Below are 22,163 nucleotides of genomic sequence, written 5' to 3' on the forward strand. Positions count from 1 at the left end.
TGGCCGGAGTGCCCATCCCCCTGACATTCCAGGTTATAAGATTGTAGTCTGCCATCCAGTGCTTGAAACCTGCTCATGGCACGTCTGGCGCGCCCGTGATTTTAATTGCCCCCCCCGCATGCCCACTCCTCTACTGTAGTCAGATTTCTCCACCCATTTAGCCGATTTAACTCGTAACTGTAAACCCCAACTCCCCAACCCCAGGGCGCCTCCGGAACTGTAGGTTGCCCAATAAACTGTGCTATAGCGCAACTTTTTCAAACACATAACTGCAGTACTCGCCAGCCAAGTTGGACACGCAAGAGTCGAGTCAGGGGGGGAGCCAGGTCCGGAGGGGCCACTCGCTCAAACAGTGTGCCATGTCTCTGGGCGCCGCTACACGTCCGGGCTATACGAGCTCGTCGGCTGTCTGTGGGGTCACACTCGGCACTCGTGACAAGCCCTCCGAGTCTTCGGAGGACACCATTGTATCGTCGGACTCATCTTTGGATGCTCCTCGGGAGGGGGGGGGGGCACCTCACCATCCACCCGGGCCGCCGCCTCCAGGGCTGCCCTCTTGTCAATTTCTCTCTGCCTTTGCGTTGTGCCAACCGTGGGCGGTCACTGGACCTCTTCCCTCTCGGGGCTCGGCGGGCTCTTCTCGCTCCAGGGTTCTCGCTTGCAGGTCGCACAGTTTGGTATCCTTGTCTCTCGAGCCATTCCCATGCCTCATCCGGTGATTGGAAGAATGTGGTCTTTCCCTCCACCATCAATCTTAGCCTGGCCGGGTATAATAGCGAGTACTGGATCCCTTTGTCTCGCAGGGCTCTTTTGACCACTAGGAATGAGGCTCGCCAGTCCGGGAACAGTGTAACTTCCCCGTTCCCTACTTTGAACGGGCCCGTCTCTCTGGCTTTCTGAAGGAGGATGTCCCTGTCTCTGTAGTGCAGAAGTTTAGCGATTACAGCACGGGGGTCTGCCAGGGGCTAGAGGTCTCGATGGTACGCGATGGGCCCGTTCCAGGGTGTAGAAGGGGGTCAGGCACCCCGACGCAACCACTTTGCTCAACCATTTCTCCAGAAAGTCCACCATGTTTGACCCTTCGGTTCCTTCGGGGAGGCCTACCACGCGCATATTGTTCCTCCGCGTCTTCGGCACGTTGTTCGAGTCTTGCCACTCTGTCAGTCAGTGAGGTTACCTCCGCTGCTATGTCTTTCTGCCTTGGTGCGATGTCCGCTAATGTGGTTTCCGCTTCTTTGACCCTGTCAACCAACTTATGATGATCAGCCCTCAGTAGCCCCACCTCAATCGCAACTTGGTTGATGTCACGTTGCAATGTTGATTATGTATCCTCTATGGCCCCCAGTATCTTGTCTAGGGTGTCCTGAACTTTAATTTGTGATTGGTTTAGAGAGTCCGCTTCGCTCACCCCAGGCGGCAACTCGGGGTCCATGGCTCTATTCTTGTCGGCTCTTGGGGGGCATCGGTCTGGTAAGCAGGCGCACCTCTGAGGCCCCGGCGGACGGTCCACGTGCGTTTGTGCGAACCACAATTGGGTTTGTCCCTTCTTTTCGGACTTGGGAGCTCTAACTTCTACTCTCGGACCTTTTTGGCCGATCTCCAAGCGCTCTGCTGGTCGTGCCCAACGTATGGTTACCGGGATGGGGGGCACTCATGCAGGAGATCGCGGCCAATTACCACCTATTTCAGTCCCGGTTCCTTTGTTCGGCCTTCCCGTCAGGCCCCTTCCCACCAGCCGGCTCCAGGCACCCGCCACAGCCACGGCCCAGTCATCCATCCAATGGGGCACTCACCCACTTTCCAGTCCTCCTTCCGTGCTCGTGGGTGTCCTCCTGTTCGTGTTCGATATCTTCTCTCAGGGGTCGGTTGTGCCCCAAGATGTTCGGGGGCTCTGTGATTTCCCCCCCGCGTAGAGCAGTTGGTCAGGAGCCGTCCGTCATGCGCACCTCCCCCAGAGCGCGACACATGGGGCCCCGCGTTCCACCACGGGACCTCCACAGGCGATACATTCCGTCCGTCCGCTCACCACGTCGCCATTTCTGTGCCCAGGTGCTCCAGCTGGGCCCAGCACAATGCCCTCAGGTCGGCTCCAGAAAAAACGGGGGCCCCTACGCCCGCTCCGCCGGTTCCAGGGAGGGCGCACACCGGGGTGGGGTCCCTCCCAGGCCCCCAATTCCCTCCAATCGCATCGGGGCCCCCGGATCCGCAATCCGGTCTCGCACCGCTAGTGTGAGCGCTGCTGCACTTGGACCGCCTGCTTCGTTTCTGCCGCGGTCGGCTGCTCTCCACCAGGCCGCGGCTTCCAGCGAGGGGAGGAGCCGCTAGCCTCCCCCCGCTACAGTCAAGTCGGCCTCCGATGCGAGCGCCGGCAAACCCGGGTCGCCCGCCTCGTTCTCGCCGCGGTCGGCTGCGCCACGTCAGGCCGCGGCTTCCAGCGAGGGGAGGGGCCGCACGCCTCTCCTCGCTACGGGGCAAATAGCACGGCCTGCTGCTCGCCCCAGGACTGCGTTGGGGGCTCAATCGCGCTTCCCGGTGGTCCGCCGCAAAGTGCCCACACTCCGTGAGCAGGCGGCCCGGACCAGCGCGTTGAAAAGGATTATTCCGGTAGGCCCCTCCGGAGCTAGAAAATCAGGCGTCCACCATGTTCCGGACCATGGCCACGGCCCTTCCCAGGACCCCACGTTATACCCAGTGCAGCTTTTCCCTTTAGTCTTTGCAACAGCCAGTTAGTTCAGTGAAGTCCGGTTTACTGTCTTCTTTTCTCTTGCGTGATTGTTTACTCTGAGCAGCCCCTTAACATATGTTGCAAAATAAGGTTCTTCACATAAGTCAATGTCAAACTGACACTTTAACGGAGAGATTGAGAGGAGTTTCAGCGTCTGTATCCTGTGGACTTTCCCAAACCCGCCTACCAATTTTCCTCTTTTGTTGCAAAATGTTTCAGCTCCACCACTGCACTTACTTTACGAGTAATGGTAAGGTTATCTGGGTGGGATGCCTCGTTTTGCATTAGGATGTGCTTGCCTTCTGTCCCTTTCTTTCCTTCTCTCCGCTGTTTCCCGTTGAGAATTTTCTGGTATCTTGAGTTTATTGTTCTTTAAATTTCCAAAAGATTTTTAATTATTGCCATTGCATGTGATCATAGGATAGTGCATGCAAAGTATCGTTAATCATTTCTTCTTCTCCAACTTAATAATTTGCTGTTAAGTGTTTACTGCCGTCTTGTACCTTCCGGTTTCCTATTCACTGCTCATTAATGTGTCATTACAATTACAGAAAGGGTCCCATTTGCCCATGTGTGCACAGGCCAAATATTGCCTGAAAAGTAGTGTTTACTCGGTTTCCCCATCATGTTGGAAGGTAACGTGAATGGCATTCAGCATAACTTTCTGTACATTCATTTTTGGCACATCTCACTCACCCAGTATTTTCTCAGTAGTGAACTTTAACAGTTTATCAACAGCTCAGGTATTTCTGTAGCTTTGATGTTTTTGTAATCATCACTTATGCGTTCTTTATTGCTGGAGGGAAGATCCACCCACTGTCTCGGACTTAGTAAATCGATTGGGTCCATGACCCTGGCTCATTTCTTGCTGGGTCAGTGGTTTCACAGAGGCTTCTCAGAGGCTATGTAATCCTCTCTCTAGGTTAGTAAAAGTTTCTTAATGTCCTTATTTTTAGTGCTAAATCCATTCGATTATCTAAGGAAGCATCAATGGTAGTTAGAGCGATACTGAAAGGAACTTTAAATAACGTAACAGAAAGAAATCGATTTAACATTTTACATTCCTACTCTGTAACTTCTTTAATCACTAAAGTTTCAAAGAAAAGCAGTCCCAACGGCTCCTGCTCAAACTGGAGGGCGAGGGTATTTACAGTACGGAACAGCGAGAACATGCACCTCTAGAAAACTTCACCCCTGTTAACTCAAAGTTGTAGCACAAGAGCAAGGTAAATAAAAAGATATCTCAGATCTGTCTAAAATATCAGGATTTCTCAGTTAGGAAAATCCACTAAAGATAAACAAACCAGTGTACAGCCTGTATTGGGTCAGTGCTCACTACATCAGATTTTTTCCAAGGTGCACTTTCTAGTGACTGTGCTGCAGAGTACAAGTAGTATCCGAAAGCATGAAGCAAGAGAGCATATGTCAAGGTTGCTTCTATTCCTACAGCCACAAGATCCCTCTTAAAAAGCTGCAGATCTTGCCTTCTCAGAAAAGTTCAGTGTCTCAAATCCGTACTTATAAGGATTTTCAACAAGAACATAGTGTCCCTTTTCTTAGCTGCTGTTTTGGTCACAGTCTTCCTGATGTGCGTCCCCCAACTTTGCCTGTCACGTACTTTTGCCAGCTCCTGCCCTGGAAGGACCTTTGGTAAGTAAAGCAGGTACTGTGATCGCTTTCACCGGTTCCGCCTTCTCATTGTCCGTTTCTTCCACTTCAACCTACTAGAGGGAGGTGGTTGCCACAGTATGGTCTTCAGATTGCTGACTACTCTGCGGCTATTGGTCAACTTGCTCTCTAAAGCACGCACTCTCTCTGGTCGAAGTCTCCATCTCCTTTTCAGTCTTGGAAACGCAGCAACACTAGAGAATCCAGCGCCCCCTCCATAAAAGTCATCCTGGCATAAACCCCTCCAGACGGCCAAAGATAGACAACAGTTCGTAGTTTGTTGGAAACATATTGGCCGCAGTTTATTGAGGGATTATTTACAGCATGTCAGCCCTTCTTTTATGAGGGCCATAAATCAATCTTACTGTTGTTGTAAAGGGCAATAAATCATTATACCTTTGATACATTTGTGTCATAATTGCTTTCCTTAACAACTTTCTCATTAGGCAATAATTATCTTATTACATGCTGCTTTCTCTTTGTTTTCAATCACTCTCCCGCGTTGTCCGTCATTTTTAGCTAGGAGGGTACTCGTATTTTCGTTTAGGCTTAGCTCGCTACCTTGTTTTGGTCCTTGTGTCCCGCTCTCCAGTGGACCCGGGCTGCGAGTGCCGTGTTACCGAGTACCTCCCCTAACTGCCTTACCCTGCCGTGAGGCATGCCAAGGTAAGTAGCCTTGCCACCCGCTGCGCTGGGTGTGGCCTTTGTAGTTCTTTTCTCCTTTCTTTCCGCCTTCTTGTAGCTGTTCACGTCTGACAACCCAGCCTGCGACGCTCTGGGTGCCTGCTGATCTGTTGGTGTGGGTGGGTGGGTGTCTTCCTCCTCTTGGCAGCCCGGTCACCTGTGTTGACCAAGGTGCCGGGCAGCCCCCTTTTAAGCGTCCTTGTTGAACCCCCGGGGGTGACCCCCCTCCCTGGTTGGGTTCAAAAGATGCACTCCCCCTATTGGCTGCTTACTCCTCGTTGCCCCCCACTCCTTTCCGTTTCCACCCGACGTTGCCCCTACGATGGGGCCGGAAGGGGGATGGGGTTGCTGACAAGGGGGGGGGGGGTACTTCCGCCCTCCCCGTAATCCTTTGTTTAGCGCGCCCAATTTTGGCGCGATTCTCCTGCTCAGGGCCGCGGTGGGGTTTCCGCTCCGGCCACTCTGAGCTCCCGGTGGTCGCGGGCCTTCGCCCCGTGTGGTAGCTAACATCTCTTTTGAAAGTTCTCATTATTAGCGCTTAATTTTCTGTCTTTCTCCCTGCTGTGTTTTTGTCATCCCTACGAGTACTTTCAGGAATCTGGGCGAAAAATTATTTTTAGAAATTAATTTGGGTTATTTCCTTGATTGGTTCTCTGGTCCTTCGGTGGCATAGTGTCTCTGCTTAAGACAGCCTCGGACTTCCTTCAGTGACTTTTATGGCGTGCATTCGTCGCAACAAGGGGGAGTGAGGAGACCGGGCCCACCCAGCAAGTTCCTCTGCACCTTGCCTGCGGTGCAGACTCCTTCACCTTGTGTGTCACAGCAGAATCTAATCCGGAAAAGACGCTTATGGCTGTTGGCTCCGCTCTGAGCATTTGCTGTTCACTAGGCCTTTCCAATAATATGTAGGAGTGCGCTGCAAATGCCTGGTACTTATTTTGGCCACTTAAGGTACTCTGAGGCTTTCACCACCTTATTATGGAAGTGAGGAGGGCCTTTGATTTGTTAAGCAGGAACATTATCCACACAGTTCTACATTGTTTATGTGTAGTTGACGCCATTTTCTGAAAGCCTACAGTGGTCCAGTTGACAGATTCGAGTTACTTGTTGTGGCTTTAGACTTTTCCTCTAATTTTACTACTATTAGGAGCTTTTACTGAGGATCTGGATGTTTCCATAATAATCACTTTAAATATTAGCAGTTATCCAAATGCCATTCACGGGATCTTTTAGTGTGGTGCTGTAGTCTCTTTGGTGCCCCTTTGTGGAACTCGTCCTTTGCAGGTGCCCGACACTTCTTTTGTCAAATTCAGGCAGTACTGATCACTCGACCGCTGCGCATTCATGGTATCTGAGACGAGATAAACTAAGGTCCTGAAACAGCAGAAAGCGAGTATACCAAGTCTTCAGAATGACACAAAGTTGTACTTCATTTCTGAGAGGAAAGCACATTCCTGGAAGGATAATGGCGTGACTGAGTGCTGTCGCACGCATAGGCGCTTAAAAAAAATAACTTCGCCTTTTATCATTTAGTTGTGTTGAGAGCAAATTACCGCAATACTGCAGCCAATTTGTTGTTTCTTGCAATTTTATGAATCTGAGCCTTGGTGTACGGTGCCATGGTTCTGTTTGACTTTTTCATAATTGATTCTGAGTCAACCCGCAATTAGGGTTGGACTGGTCATTGTGGCACACAATTTTCTTTGTGGTCTGCAGTGTAAAGGACTGATTTGCCGTCTATGGTTTCATCATGGCTATAAAGGGTCCTGCTTTTCCGCGTTTCTCTTTCTGGGATCAGCTAGGTCGCCATACATAGCCCATGTCTGGTTTAGAGAGGTTAACCACTATCCACCCAACTAGTACCCGAAGTCCTATGCAGCAGTACTTACAAGGGCCCAGCAGGATCACAATATATTGCTGGTGTTCAGTAACGAATATGCTTAACACTTGACGCACGCTTTTGTTGCCTTCTTCGGATGCACCCTGTACAGCTTTGCAATCCCACTATTCCTGCTCCGATATTGGGAAACTGTAATCGGTGCTGGTAGTCTCGTCATTCTGCTACTCTGGTATTTTCTCTGCAGAGGCAGATTTTTTTTTTTGTAATGTTTTTTTTGTTTTTTGTTGGTTTTTTTTAAAGTAAATATGTGCTGCCAGGACCCAATCGTGCTACCATGACCCTATTCTAACCACAGCCTCCTGCAGTGGTGCCGATTTGATCATTTTTGCCAGGGTAATATGTTTTTAGGGCTGAGCCTGCGATAACATGTACTAGCGAATGCGTCTCGTTTGCGAGGCACTCTTGTATACAAAACAAGCATTGACAAAGCCAATAGGTCTTTACTGCACAAGAGCTATTGGCTTTGGCATTGTTTTGCCATGTTGTACACCAGTGTGGCTGCTGTCCAGCATGGCTAAAACTTAGTGAGGTGGAGTGTCAGAGTGGATTAGAGGACTAGAATGTCATAGAGTGGAGTAGCGGGAGTAAAGTGTTGTAGATTTGAAGGGAACTGAGTAGAGTTCAGTAGCAGCGAGTGTCGTGGAGTGGATTCGGATAGTAGGGTGGACTGGAGTGGGGTTTATTGTGCTGGGGTGGACTGCAATGAAGTGAGGTTGATTGGGGTGGATTGGATTGGATTGGTGTGTGGTGGACTTGATTGTAGTGGAGAAGATTGTTTTGGATTGGAGTGGGTTGCTTGGATTTGTAATGGGGCAGATTGTATTTGGGTGGATTGGATTGGAGGGGTTTGGATTGGATGGCAGTGGTTTGAGTTGGATGGGAGTGAGGTGAACTGAGGAGGGGTGAATTGTGATGGAGTTAGGTGAATCAAGGTGGGGTGAATTGGATTGGGGTGAGGTGGATTGGATTGAAATGGGGCAGATTGGAGAGGGCCAGACTGGAGTGGGGTGGATTAGAGAGAGGCCGATTGTTATGGATTGGGGCAGATTGGACTGAAGCGGATTCTAGTGGGACAGTTTGTATTGCTTTGAAGTGGGTCCGATCGAAGTGAGGTGGATTAAAGTGGGGCAGATTGTTTTGATTTGGATTGGGGCAGATTGTGTTTGTTTTGGATGAAAGTGGGGCAGATAAGAGGGAGGTGGATTTGAGTGGGGCAGATTGCCTTGAATTGGAGCGGATTGCCTTGGACTGGAGTGGGGCGGATTGCCTTGGACTGGAGTGGGGCGGATTGCCTTGGACTGGAGTGGGGCGGATTGCCTTGGACTGGAGTTCAGCAGACTGTTCTGGATTGAGCAGATTGGAGTGGGGTGAATGGATTGGGGTATATGCGAGTGGGGCATATTGTTTTGATTTGGATTGGGGCAGATTGTGTTTGTTTTGGATGAAAGTGGGGCAGATAAGAGGGAGGTGGATTTGAGTGGGGCGGATTGCCTTGGACTGGAGTGGGGCGGATTGCCTTGGACTGGAGTGGGGCGGATTGCCTTGGACTGGAGTGGGGCGGATTGCCTTGGACTGGAGTGGGGCGGATTGCCTTGGACTGGAGTGGGGCGGATTGCCTTGGACTGGAGTGGGGCGGATTGCCTTGGACTGGAGTTCAGCAGACTGTTCTGGATTGAACAGATTGGAGTGGGGTGAATGGATTGGGGTATATGCGAGTGGGGCATATTGTTTTTAGATTGGAGTGGGGCAGATTACATTAGAGTGGGGTGGAGTGGATTGGGGTGAGGTGAATTTGCTGTGGGGTGAAGGGTAGTGGGGCGGATTGGGTGTACTGCATGATTGTGTTAAGGCATAATTTCAGAAATTATACGTATGAATGTTGCTTTGCAATATGAGGAACTAGATAATTCTCATCTTTTGAGAACAGTACCCACGAGCAAAAACAATAGAAAATAGGAGTGCAAAGTTAGAAAAGACCACTTTTCAAAATAAAAGAAAGTCGGCTACAAGAAATAAAACTTTCTTGTCCTGCTGGACACGTATTTGCCAATCACAAGCCTTCTGCTTGCAGGGCACTAGAAGTTCCAAAGAATAAAATAGTTCTTCAATCATGTCAGGAGCAGCGGATGGGCACTGATTAGGTTGAATCAATCAGAGCTTGGTCCCTTCTCCACAGAGAGGAACGGAAATGATACCAGGCCTGAAGTGACTAATTACGAGGCTGTAAAGAAGAATGGCACACAAGCCAAATAATGGTAAGCGACAGGCTGGCTCCAAGCCCTTTACTGTAAACAACCGAGTCTTGCAAGTGAGACGCTTGCACTTTCACCCGCTGGCTCGACCCTAAAAAGGCTTGGAAGCCCACCTGTTGCTTACAATTTGTTGGCTTGCATGGCACTCTTAATTACAGGCTCGTAACTGGTCACTGCAGGCTTATCATTCTCGTTTCTGTCAGTGGAGCAGGGGCCAAGCACTGATTTATTCAACTTAATCAGTGCCTGTCCACTGCTCCCAGTGTGATTGAGGTACTATTTTATTTTTTTTTAAAACTTTTAGTGCCCTGCAATTAGAAGGCGTGTAACTGGCAAAAACATGCCCAGCAGGACGAACAAAATTGCTAAATTTTATATTCTATAGTTAACTCCGTTTTTGAGTTTGCCAAATTCTCTTTCACTCTGTATTAATATTTTCTTTTGCATTTTTGCTCGTGGGCGCTGTTCTCAAAAGATGTCTATTATTTTGGGCTAAATATTGCAAAGCAACATTGCTTCTTTCTTATGTCTAGTTTCCAAAACTATGCTTACACATAATCGTGCAGTACACCCCAATCCACCCCACTCAATCCAATCCACCACTCGTTCCAATCTACCTCAGACCAATCCAAATCACTCGCCCCAATCCAAACCATTCACCACAATCCAGTCCACCCAACCCACCTTACTCCAGACTGCCCCATACCAACCCACAATGTGCCCCACTCCAATCATCAGCAATTTGCCTCACTCCAATAAAAAAACATCTGTCCCACTCCAATACAAATCATTCTGCCCCACCCCAAACCAAAACAGTCTGCCCCCCTCCCGTCTTCCTACTCCAGTCCAAAACAATCTGCCCCACTCCAAACCACACAAACCTGCACTACTCCAATCCACAACATTCTGCCCCAGTCCAAAACAATCTGCCCCACTCAATCCTCCCCACTCCCAAATCAATCTTCCCCACTCCAAAACAGTCTGCCCCACTCCACCGAAAGCAAGCTGCTCTATTATAATCCAAAATCTGCCACACTCCAATCCAAACAATGTACCTCACTCCAGTCTGCTCCACTCCAGTCCAAAACAGCCTGCACCACTGTAGTCCAATCCAGCCCACTCCAAACCAAGCCTCCCCACTCCAATCTACCGCATTCTAATCCACCTCACCCAAATTCACCCCAGTCCAATCCACCACAGTCTGTCCCCAACCCACTCCAGTCCAATGAGCCTGACACCAATTCATTCCGTTCCAGGCCAGTCCACTTCAATCCAGTCCACTCCAAGCCACTGCAACTCAGTTCTCCCCAATCTAATCCACCGCAACCCCCATTCCAATCCAAAACAATCTGTTTTGCTCCAATCTGCCTAACTCCAATCCAAAACATGCCCCACTTGCAATCCAAAAACAATCTGCCCCACTCAAACTCTAAAGAATCTGCTTCACTCCAACCCTAAAGAATCTGCCCCACTCCCAATCCAAAACAGTCAGCCCCGTTCAATCCAAAGCAATTTTACAATTCAAAAGAATCTGCCTTACTCCAACCCAAAACAATCTGCCCACTCCAACCCGCCCCACTTCAATCTGATAAATGCCAATTTGCCCCACCCCAATCCACCTCACTCCAATCCTTCCGACTCATCCCAAATCACTCCTCTCCAATGCAATCCACTCCCAATCCAGTCCACCAGTCAACCCCTTTTCAATTCACTCCAGTCCAACCTCCACCACTCCAATCCACCTCACTCCAGTCCACCACAATCCAGCCCACTTTTATCCAATCCACCCCACTCCAGTCCATTCTACACCCACTCCAATCCAGCCGAGCCCACTCCATCTTGTTCCTATCCAGCCCACCGCACTCCAGTCCAATCTAGCCCATTCCAACCCAATCCACACCATGCCAATCCAGTCCAACGTAATCTACCCTACTCCAGTCCAATCCAGTCCATTTTAATCCACCCAACTCCAGACAACCTTAATCTACTCCACTCCCATTCGATCCACCCTATACCAATCCAATCCACCCCGCTGTAGTCCACCACACTTCAATCCAGCCCAGCCCACTCCATTTTATTCCAATCCAGCCCACCCCACTCCAGTCCACCCCAACCCAGAACACTCCAATCACCTCACTCCAATCCACACCATGCCAATCCTGTCCAATTTAATCTACCCTAATCCAGTCCATTTTAATCCACCCCACTCCAAACCACCTTAATCTACTCCACTCCCATCCAATCCACCCTGTACCAATCTAATCCACCCCGCTGCAGTCCACCACACTCCAATCCAGCCCAATACAGTTCCCCCACTCTAAACCAATCCACCCCACCACACTCCAGTCAACCCCTCCCCAATCCAATTCACTCACCCCACTCCAATCCACCCCACTCCAATCCCGTCCTCTCCTCTCCTATCCTCTCCACTCCACCCTCTCCAGTCCAATTCGCCCGCCCCATTCCAATCCAACCCACCACAGTCCACCTCTCTGAAATCCAGTCCTCCCTGGTCCAACCCCACCCAAATTCATGCCACTCCACAAAATCCACCTCTCCAAGAAAACCTCCCCAATCCACCCCACCCCACCTCAATCCAATCCACCTCATCCTAATCCAGTCAATCCCCATTCCAATCCACCTCACGCAATCAAGTAGACCCACCCCACTCAACCCATCTCACTCCAATCCACCCCTCTGCAGTCCAATACACCACTGTCCACACCACTTCATTCCATCCCATTCAACCTCACCTTATGTCAGTCTACCCCACTCCAGTCTACTCCATTCCAGTTCAATCCACTGCAGTCCAACCCACCACATCTAATCCACCCCTTTCAATCAATTTCACCCCACTCCTATCCACCCACCCATCCATTCTAATCCAGTTTACTCTCATCCACCAGACTACCCCCAGATCATCCCAGCCCACCCCGTCCACCTCACTCCTTTCCAATCTATCAAGCCCACTCCAGTACAGTCCACCCACTCCTGTCCACCCCACTCCACCCTAGCCCATGCCAATCGACTCAACTCCTTTCAACCCACCCTATCCACTCCAATCCAACCTACCCAATCTAATTCACCCCACACCAGTTAAATCCACCCCTTTCCACTCAGTCCACCTCACTCCAGTTCACCCCACTCCAATCCACCCCACTCTAGTCCACCCCTCCATTTCACCAAACTTTCACTCCAATTCACCCCTCTCCAAACCTCCTCACTTTCACTCCAATTCGCCCCACTCCACCCCTCCCCAATACAGTCCACCCCAGCCCTATATCTCCAGTTCAATCTACCCACCACAGTCCAATCTACTCCAATCCACCGCATCTAGTCCACCCAATCCACCCCACTCTCCTCCAGTTCAAGCCACCCAACGCAATCCAATTTAATCTACCCAACTCCAATCCACCCCACCCCAGTTTAATTCACCCCATCCAGTCCACCCCACTCTACTCCAATTCAATCCACTCCACCCTATTCCAATCCACAGCACTGCACTCTAAAACACTCTTTCTACTACTGAACTTCACTCCCCTCGACTCTGCTACTACTGCTCCTACTCCACTCTACGACACTCCACACCATTAACCTTTAGCCATGCTGAACAGCAGCCACGCTGGTGTACAACATGGCTAAAACACATTGCCAAAAACAATAGGTCTTGTTTAGGCAAGACATATAGGCTTTGCCAATGCCTGCTTAGTCCAACACTGGCTGTCCTAGAGTGGCAAATTGCAGATTTGTTTTTCATCAGATATGGTGATTAGGTTTGGAGATGCCTTGGAAACTTGTTGGTTAACTAGTAGACCTTGCAAGAATACTGCCACTGAAAGTGAACTGCTTGTTAACCTTTACTCTTATTTGATAGCCAGGTCGTAACACTGTCCTCCTTACCTCATTCAGCGCTTCTACCTGGTACAGTTTGAACACTATCGACTTGAAACCCTTTCTTCTTGGAGCAGTTCTTTTTGTTTGGTACATTTAAGCAGTATGGGCAGAGGACGGCAAACGGTGGCATTGGCTGTACTTGAGGACGTTTCTGTGATCTTATTGAAGCTTAGCACTCCCAACGAACGGGAGTACTTAGTTGAAGTGAAGCTGTTGGTAAAGCCATGCAAAATGTTTACATCTTCGGAAATAAAGACAACATTTTATCACCCACGAGGGTCCACATGTGTTTACTCTGTCATTTTCTGAGAAAAGAGGCATGCTTTTCATGGAGGTTTTTCTGTTTATAGATACTTGGCACCTCCATGGATTATAGCCACGTTTTGTATTTCTCCATAAATCAAAAGGTTAGATATGCCTTAAACGCATCTTGTGACCATTGGTCTACTTCACATTGCAGAACCTTAATGCTATATTCTTCCGCTGGCATTGGTCGACCAATCTCAAACCCTGCCAAGTTGTCTCTTCTAGAGCCCTCTGTTCCAAGCACGCAAATAGTAAGGCGAGAAGATCGGTTGATACGATACAGCCGACCAAACAATAAGCCCCATTCATTGCAGCCTGCTTTACATGTTGAACAGTAGTGCACTCTTTTCAGCATATTATGTTAGTGTTATCTTATCACATGGAATGCTCTCTGCCATGTGAACCTTGTGACTTGCCTCAAGTCATGATCTCATCGAACAGAATGAGTGAGGCAGTCTAGGGGGCTGTGGCAAGTGTCAGTTAAAGGAATGTCACAAGATGGGAGACTGAAGAGATGAGTCACATTTGAACGGGGAGAAGAGGATAAGCGTGAAAAATGCTGCCTAGAAGAGTACCACCCAAAGGCAAGTATGGGTGCTGTCCAGACTGTTTCCTAACAAGGGTCTGCCTGGCACAGCACTGGCCAGAAGCAGACATTTGGCTCACTCTGTCTTTCAGGGACGCCAACTTCTCGGCAAATCTTCAGTTGTCCCTGTGATTCTGTGTTTATATCAAAATCCACTTTTACCAAACGCCTTTTGTGCTTTCCAGCTCTGGGTAGGTGGAGCCTCCATTCTGTTAAGACCTACTGTTTCTAATTGCTTTCAAACTGTTGAACCGATTCCTGGACTCAAAGGGCGACACCTATTGATGAATAATTGTGTCTTCTCGTGCACTTAAAAGTGAGTTCATGTTGCAAGAACAGGTTGGCATCCAAACAAATAGGGTGGTCCCACATATCGGTGTTATGGGGTAGTGTTTGTTTTTTGAAAGTTCACGATTCATTGGAATAACACTCTAATTCTAAAATTGCGGTGTTAGTTTCTGGGAGATGGCTGGGTGTTAATGCTTCTGAAATGACTGTTTACCTCTTCGGAAATGAACTCTTTAAAGAACAGGTCTTTAAAGCCCTTTGGGAAATTTCAGTGACAGCTACTGTGCTTCTTTGGAATTTCAGTGTCTTTGGGTGGCTTGGATACGAACAGCTCAAAATTGTTGGTTCTTTAGATGACGTGGAATGGGCCCCATTGAAATTGCAGGGTATTTGATTGGCAATGATGGAAAAAAGTTTCAGGGTTTTGGACTGGCAGGAACTAGGTGCTCTCATAGAACTGCAAGGGTCTTCAGCTGGGACTGTGCACACTGGTGTTTTGATGGGGCTGGGGCACATCAGTTTAGAGTGTTGCCTAAAACACTTTTGGAATTGCATTGTTGTGCACAGCATTTGAACCACTTGCACAGTAGCAGGGTTGTTGGCTGAAGAGCTGAGCTGTGTAATGACTACACTTTTAAGAAAGTGTTAATCATATATGGGTCTCGCTGATTGACGCTGGATCTGGTTGTATGTTATTAGGACAAGTCGTATAATTCCTGGGTAAGTAATTGACGGTTTTTGCATACTGGGGATTGGTTTTGCTTATTTGTTGTGCCTGCTTATGTGCGAAATTAATATAATAGCTAATAAAAATATTTTTTTTCCGGAAGGTATCAGAAGGCTGCAGAAGATGCCAGTACTGACAAGAAGAAAGCTGTGAGTATCGAATACTAAACCGTGTGGTTTTGCGGGTTCCTGCTAGTCTTCTGTAACCCAGATCCTTGTGACATGACAGGTTATCTGTAGTTTTTCTTATAATGTTGCATTGTTTTCAGCCTGCGTATTCCAGTATACAGGGAGTGAAGAATTATTAGGCAAGTTGTATTTTTGAGGATTAATTTTATTATTGAACAACCATGTTCTCAATGAACCCAAAAAACTCATTAATATCAAAACTGAATATTTTTGGAAGTAGTTTTTAGTTTGTTTTTAGTTTTAGCTATGTTAGGGGGATATCTGTGTGTGCAGGTGACTATCACTGTGCATTATTATTAGGCAACTTAACAAAAAAAAATATATACCCATTTCAATTATTTATCATTACCAGTGAAACCAATATAACATCTCAACATTCACAAATATACATTTCTGACATTCAAAAACAAAACAAAAACAAATCAGTGACCAATATAGCCACCTTTCTTTGCAAGGACACTCAAAAGCCTGCCATCCATGGATTCTGTCAGTGTTTTGATCTGTTCACCATCAACATTGCGTGCAGCAGCAACCACAGCCTCCCAGACACTGTTCAGAGAGGTGTACTGTTTTCCCTCCTTGTAAATCTCACATTTGATGATGGACCACAGGTTCTCAATGGGGTTCAGATCAGGTGAACAAGGAGGCCATGTCATTAGATTTCCTTCTTTTATACCCTTTCTTGCCAGCCACGCTGTGGAGTACTTGGACGCGTGTGATGGAGCATTGTCCTGCATGAAAATCATGTTTTTCTTGAAGGATGCAGACTTCTTCCTGTACCACTGCTTGAAGAAGGGTTCTTCCAGGAACTGGCAGTAGGACTGGGAGTTGAGCTTGACTCCATCCTCAACCCGAAAAGGCCCCACAAGCTCATCTTTGATGATACCAGCCCAAACCAGTACTCCACCTCCACCTTGCTGGCGTCTGAGTCGGACTGGAGCTCTCTGCCCTTTACCAATCCAGCCACGGGCCCATCCATCTGGCCCATCAAGACTCACTCTCATTTCATCAGTCCATAAAACCTTAGAAAAATCAGTCTTGAGATATTGCTTGGCCCAGTCTTGACGTTTCAGCTTGTGTGTCTTGTTCAGTGGTGGTCGTCTTTCAGCCTTTCTTACCTTGGCCATGTATCTGAGTATTGCACACCTTGTGCTTTTGGGCACTCCAGTGATGTTGCAGCTCTGAAATATGGCCAAACTGGTGGCAAGTGGCATCGTGGCAGCTGCACGCTTGACTTTTCTCAGTTCATGGGCAGTTATTTTGCGCCTTGGTTTTTCCACACGCTTCTTGCGACCCTGTTGACTATTTTGAATGAAACGCTTGATTGTTCGATGATCACGCTTCAGAAGCTTTGCAATTTTAAGAGTGCTGCATCCCTCTGCAAGATATCTCACTATTTTTGACTTTTCTGAGCCTGTCAAGTCATTCTTTTGACCCATTTTGCCAAAGGAAAGGAAGTTGCCTAATAATTATGCACACCTGATATAGGGTGTTGATGTCATTAGACCACACCCCTTCTCATTACAGAGATGCACATCACCTAATATGCTTAATTGGTAGTAGGCTTTCGAGCCTATACAGCTTGGAGTAAGACAACATGCATAAAGAGGATGATGTGGTCAAAATACTCATTTGCCTAATAATTCTGCACTCCCTGTATATGACCAAATAACCTAGTCAATTTTCTGGGCGCTTTTACCTTACCTAACTTCGACCTTAAGGAGTTTACAGTTGATGAGTTAATATGTACATGAAAAATTAAGAGGTTTCCCAACCGTTCATGACCTCTTTCGTCTCCATACGTTTTGATCGGTTCTTCACAGTGGCGCCATTCCTGTGTCTTTGATTTAGTCTTAATTTTGCTTTAGGCCATGAAGTTTGCTCCATTTTCTTTATATATTTTTTAACTTGTGTGCGTGCCCTAAAAAAGCAGCCCTTGTATCCCAGGTCTTGGAATTCTTACACAGTGACACATTCTGTGTGGCAAGTACATAATAAAGATATATACTTTTGTACTAGGAACCGAAACTAGAGCACTGCGTAAGTGTACAATACATGTAAGAATAGAATTTGTTCACAATTGTTTATACATGGAATGGGTTTAATGACTCTTGGGGGGAGGGAGGGAATAACTCATGAATTTGGGGAAGATAAATTACATGGTATCAAAATTACACTCCAACGTCTACCTACGAAAGAAAAATAAATTTGTTGGTTGATGTACAGTGTTATAGGAAGGTACGCACCAAACCGGGAGGCAGATAGAAGTATGTGATTTAGCATGTTTGGTGAAACAATTTGATATTCTTTCCGAGGCACATCTATGTGCTTTACGAATGCTTCTTAGGCAAGACAGCATGTGGGCATTTCCCTTTTGAAACCACTTACATTTTTTTTTCTAGCTTACCTTAAGATCACCCACACTTTCCTACCTTATCAGTCATAATAGAGAAGTCCACTACTTTAAGTATACAATATCTAACCGTTGCAACCCACCTTCTTGGGGTTGCACGTACATTGGGAGGTCCCCCACCCCTTTGCCTTGAAGTATCCCAAAATGACCACAACGAGAGCTGATAAGCAGCTTTCCCAACATTTTGTAAAAATAAAATTGCAGCCAAATACTATTAATTGGATGCCACCAACCTTTAGTTATGTTGTGACCTGGGCCATGTCACTGGTCTCCGACATTTAAAGAGGTCTCTATTGGGAGGAGCCTTTTGTCCAGCATATTTGAATACTCTGTTAATGAGCTACTTAAACATCGTGCAGAGCACCTCCTGGGACTTAAAAGGAGGGTCCACATCATGGCAACCTATATACATTTGGGGCAGTGCCCTGGCAAACTCTCCCCACTCGCACAGGAAGGTGAGCCACATTAGTTTGTAAAGGACCTATTTACTGCATGCTGCTCTGTCTGACCATATTTCAAGGTTGCCAAAAGACTTCTTCTTATACTGGTCCTGCTGCAAACATGTTTGATATGCCTGTTTTGATACAGATGATGACGAGTGTTGAGTGGATCTTGTCTGTCATGTGCACATCTAGAGTCCAGTTTGGGTTATGGTTGGTTTGATGCTTAGAGAAGTATTGGCTTTTCTCTTCCTTGGCCTTTCCAGATTTCTGATTCATCTGATTTTCTGCATGTAGGCTGTTTTCTTTCGATGGGTACAAGTAGGCGAATCAATCAATCAGTCGGTCACAAATTTGTAGGGCGCACTTATCACCTGTGAGGGTATCCAGGCTTTTTTGAGTGTGTGGTATTGGCTGAGTGTGTTCTTGCATGCGGTTCGGTCTTTTAGCAGTTTGGAAGAGTGTCATTTCCTATCGAGTTGTTTGCAGTTGCACTTTGCGGTACGGATTTCTGTACCAGCTAGCCTGTTTGGAAGGCTTGTTGGGTTTGGAGGTTTTGATTGGGGCGACTATGTTGGTGAAGTTGGATTTCCAGGAGGTTACGTTTTTTTTAATTTTTTTACACCTTTTTTGATGTCAGGAGTGGTAACCTGGATTCTGGGGTGTGTGGTTTCTGGCAGGTGGGAGTCGAGGAAGTCGGACCATTGGCTTTCGGAAACCTTGCTCCACTTCTGATGTGAGGTGCAAGGTGATCTGGCTGTTCGGCTCGAAGTAGAGAGGTAGTTGAAGTGGACGATAGTGGTTCGACCATGTGACTGTATTTAATTTTGTTGCTCGAGATAAAGATGGGGTCTAATGTGTGTTCTGTGGTGTGTGTGTGTGTGGTGTTGGTGACTGTCTGAGGCCGATGACTTCCAGGCTGTCTGAGGTTGGGGGTGTTGATGTCGCTGGGGTCATCTAGGTGGAAATTCAGGTCCCCAAGGAAGATCTAGTGTTCGGTGTCGAGTTCAGGAATGACATTGCAGAATCTGGTGCAGGATTTGGAGATGCTTATAGGTGAGTGTCTCTTTGGTGCTGGTTGTGTTGTCCACATTGATTTGGAAGTTAAAGTGCTCCATGACTGGTGTTTGATGTCTGTCGTGGTTGTGCATTGGATTGATTCTTTGTGTATTATTGCGATGCTTCCTCCAGAGTTTGTTGATGCGTTCATAGTAGATGATCTTATTTCAGTTTGGGGTGGCTGTGTCGATGTCGGTTGCAGAGGTGGCTTTGAGCCAGGTCTCAGTGAGGAAGACGAGGTAGGATGCGAGGTTTTTGATAGTATTCTATAACTCGTGGCATGTTTGCCTAGAGATCAGGCGTTGAGCAGTATGCAATGTAGTTGGCGGGTGGTCGTGATGTCCGGTTGTGAGACCGTGGGGTGTTCGATGGTGGGTTGGTGATGCAGGTGAACCGTGACTGTTGGCAGGGAAAGGGCTTTCTGTGGTACAAGGAGAGGTGAGGCAGCAGTTCCTGCTGGGTAAAATGGTGTCCAGGGCAGGGAGATCTGCTCTTGGATAGTGGTGAATGGAGGGTGATGAGAGAGGTCCAAGCACAGATGGGTGGGCAAGTGCAGGCGGTCTTGTCTTCAGCGTGCCAGTGGTGCGGCAGCGCAGCAGCCTCCATAAGTAGTCCTGAAAGGTGGGAGAGGGCGATAGGAAGGCGGAAGGGTAGGATCAGAAGAAAAAAGTGGGAACAGGGCAATGTGGGGAACAGACAATTACAAATGATGCAGGCAGACGAACAATTACAAATAACAGTTACACAATTATAGACTACAGTTAAATACGAAGGCAAGCAAAGACAGACCAAAGCAAGCAAAAAAAGACAATGGGACGGGTTGGGACAAAGCATTTAAAGCAAGGATCGAGTTGGTTAACAATGACTGTCACCGAAGCATCTCTTGGCCCTCTACTGTTTTGTTTAAGATTGGTGATTTTCTCCAGGCTTTTTGATTTTAGTCTTAAAACAGGAAGAGAATGGGCCACTGCAGAATGCTTTCAGATCACCAACTCTTTTAAACCATATGCTGCTGTTTGCTGTTAACTATTACAACCATAGATGTACATGGTTTGACAAAGCTTTCTAACAGACAATAGACTCTTGGGGTCGATGTATCAAAGAGTTGTATCCATTCTGTGTCTATGGGAAAATGTGATCATACATATGGCCCTTGATCTTCTGTGCAGGCAGGTTCTCCTAACTGCTTCTAAGACACACCCAAGAGCACTACAAGCCTGTATTTGACGTGTGCACCCAGGAAGATGAGGCTGAATGCACTGTGGAAGTCATTCTATGTCCCTTAGTCAGTGCACTGATATCCAGATGGGAAACTTGGAAATCAGAGCCCTGCCTTGGCTTCTCTGGCTTAAGTTACTCGGTATGCTTTTCAATGCTGTATTTTGTAAGAGACTTCAGTGTGTTTCAGTCCTGCCTGCTCCTTCCTCTATTAAAAGAAACAATGATACATTTTTTTTCACTTAGTTCCATGTCCGGTGTGTGCGTTTCCTGCCTCCTGGACTTGAACCGGAGTGTAAAGCTTATTCAGCAAAGCATTGGCAGTCAGCCCCTAACAGTCACTTTCAGAATTATTTAAAGTTTTTTGTTTTAACAATGCAATATGGATTGATCTACAAAGGATAGTTTTTTTCTGATAGTCCTTGAAGGCTGAGTCCATTCGGTGATAATGAGCTCAGCACTCAGTAGATATGAGATAAATGTGCATAAGTAGGTATATATGTATTACGTACGGCAGAGACTGCTGTAGCGAGTGGCAATATGACTGCTGCGGAGTTAGTCCGCTGAGGGCGAGCTATAGAGAAGAAGACACTAGACTCAGTAGACCTGATTATAGGCATTATGACATGTAAATATGCAGAGGGAGATAGAGTGGGTCGACTACTGGCCTTGCTAGTTCGACAAACCTCCCAGCCTTCCCCCATAGGCGCAATCAGGTTGGACAGCGGGCAGATGGTAAACACACAAGTAGACACTAACAGGGCCTTTTACAGGTACTATTGCTCCCTGTACTCGCCTATACCCCCTCATCTATAACACAAATGGCCGACTTCTTGGTATCTTCCCCGCAGAAATGCTTACAGCCTGAGCAGGCTGATGCATTGGATGGCCCGATCACCATGGAGGAAATTCGTCTGGCACTATCACAGATGACCCTCGCTAAGGCTCCAGGGTCAGACACCCTACCAATAGAGTATCCGACATCTCAAGCTACCTATCTTCTGCTGCCGCTGATGCGGGTGTTTAATGGAGCATATGATAGAGCGCAGTTACCCGACTCGATGAATGAGGCACTTATAGTTGTGCTCCCCAAGCCTGGCCGCGACCCTCTGGATGTTCGTTCATATCGCCCCCTCTCTTTACTCAACACTGATTGTAAATTGTTGGGGAAAGTCTTAGCCAACAGACTCCTCCCATGTATGCAGCATCTGATCCATGAGGATCAGTCGGGGTTTATACCCGGCAGAAATACCTTCCTCAACATCAAAAGACTAATCTGTATAATACATAGGGACGGAGCTATTCCCCCTGCTCGTGCAGTAGCCCTGTCCCTAGATATAGAAAAGGCATTTGATATACTGGGTTGGGATTTTCTTATTGCTACTTTGTAAGCGATGGGTTTCGGGGCTGGCTATGTGCAGTGGATTAAGACACTGTATGCAAGGCCCACAGCATGCGTGAAAACGGGGCAAGTTACTTCAGAGTCTTTTCCGATATGCAGGGGCACCAGACAGGAATGCCTGCTGTCTCCCCTTCTTTTTGCAATCGCCATGGAGCCACTGGCTGCCCGGCTGCGCGCACGTGCGCCTACGTGGAGTATCCCGGAACTGAACGCATACCATACCATCTCACTATACGTGGATGATGCCCTAGTATATTTACGTGACCACGCTGATTCCATGGAAGGAATAGTGGAAATACTAGACGCCTTTGCGACCATATCTGGCTTACGAGTCAATTGGTCAAAATCCGGTAATTTTCCCCTATCTCCAATGACTCCTGAGTTTCTCTTGGACCTTCCACATTACCAGCTAC

General features: G+C 47.6%; 1 protein-coding gene across 4 annotated transcripts in view; it reads left to right on the top strand.

Annotated features, from left to right (window-relative positions):
- The window catches only part of LIMA1 (LIM domain and actin binding 1), a 183,512-nt gene that overhangs the window by 38,790 nt on the left and 122,559 nt on the right, over positions 1-22,163 (top strand). For all 4 annotated transcript variants that reach the window (XM_069230875.1, XM_069230877.1, XM_069230876.1 and 1 more), the window contains exon 3: positions 15,134-15,179. In XM_069230875.1, the coding sequence (XP_069086976.1) occupies positions 15,134-15,179 (46 nt within the window). The remainder of the gene's footprint in view (positions 1-15,133; positions 15,180-22,163) is intronic.

The sequence above is a fragment of the Pleurodeles waltl genome, chromosome 4_2 (genome assembly GCF_031143425.1).
Source record: "Pleurodeles waltl isolate 20211129_DDA chromosome 4_2, aPleWal1.hap1.20221129, whole genome shotgun sequence".
Taxonomy (NCBI): domain Eukaryota; kingdom Metazoa; phylum Chordata; class Amphibia; order Caudata; family Salamandridae; genus Pleurodeles; species Pleurodeles waltl.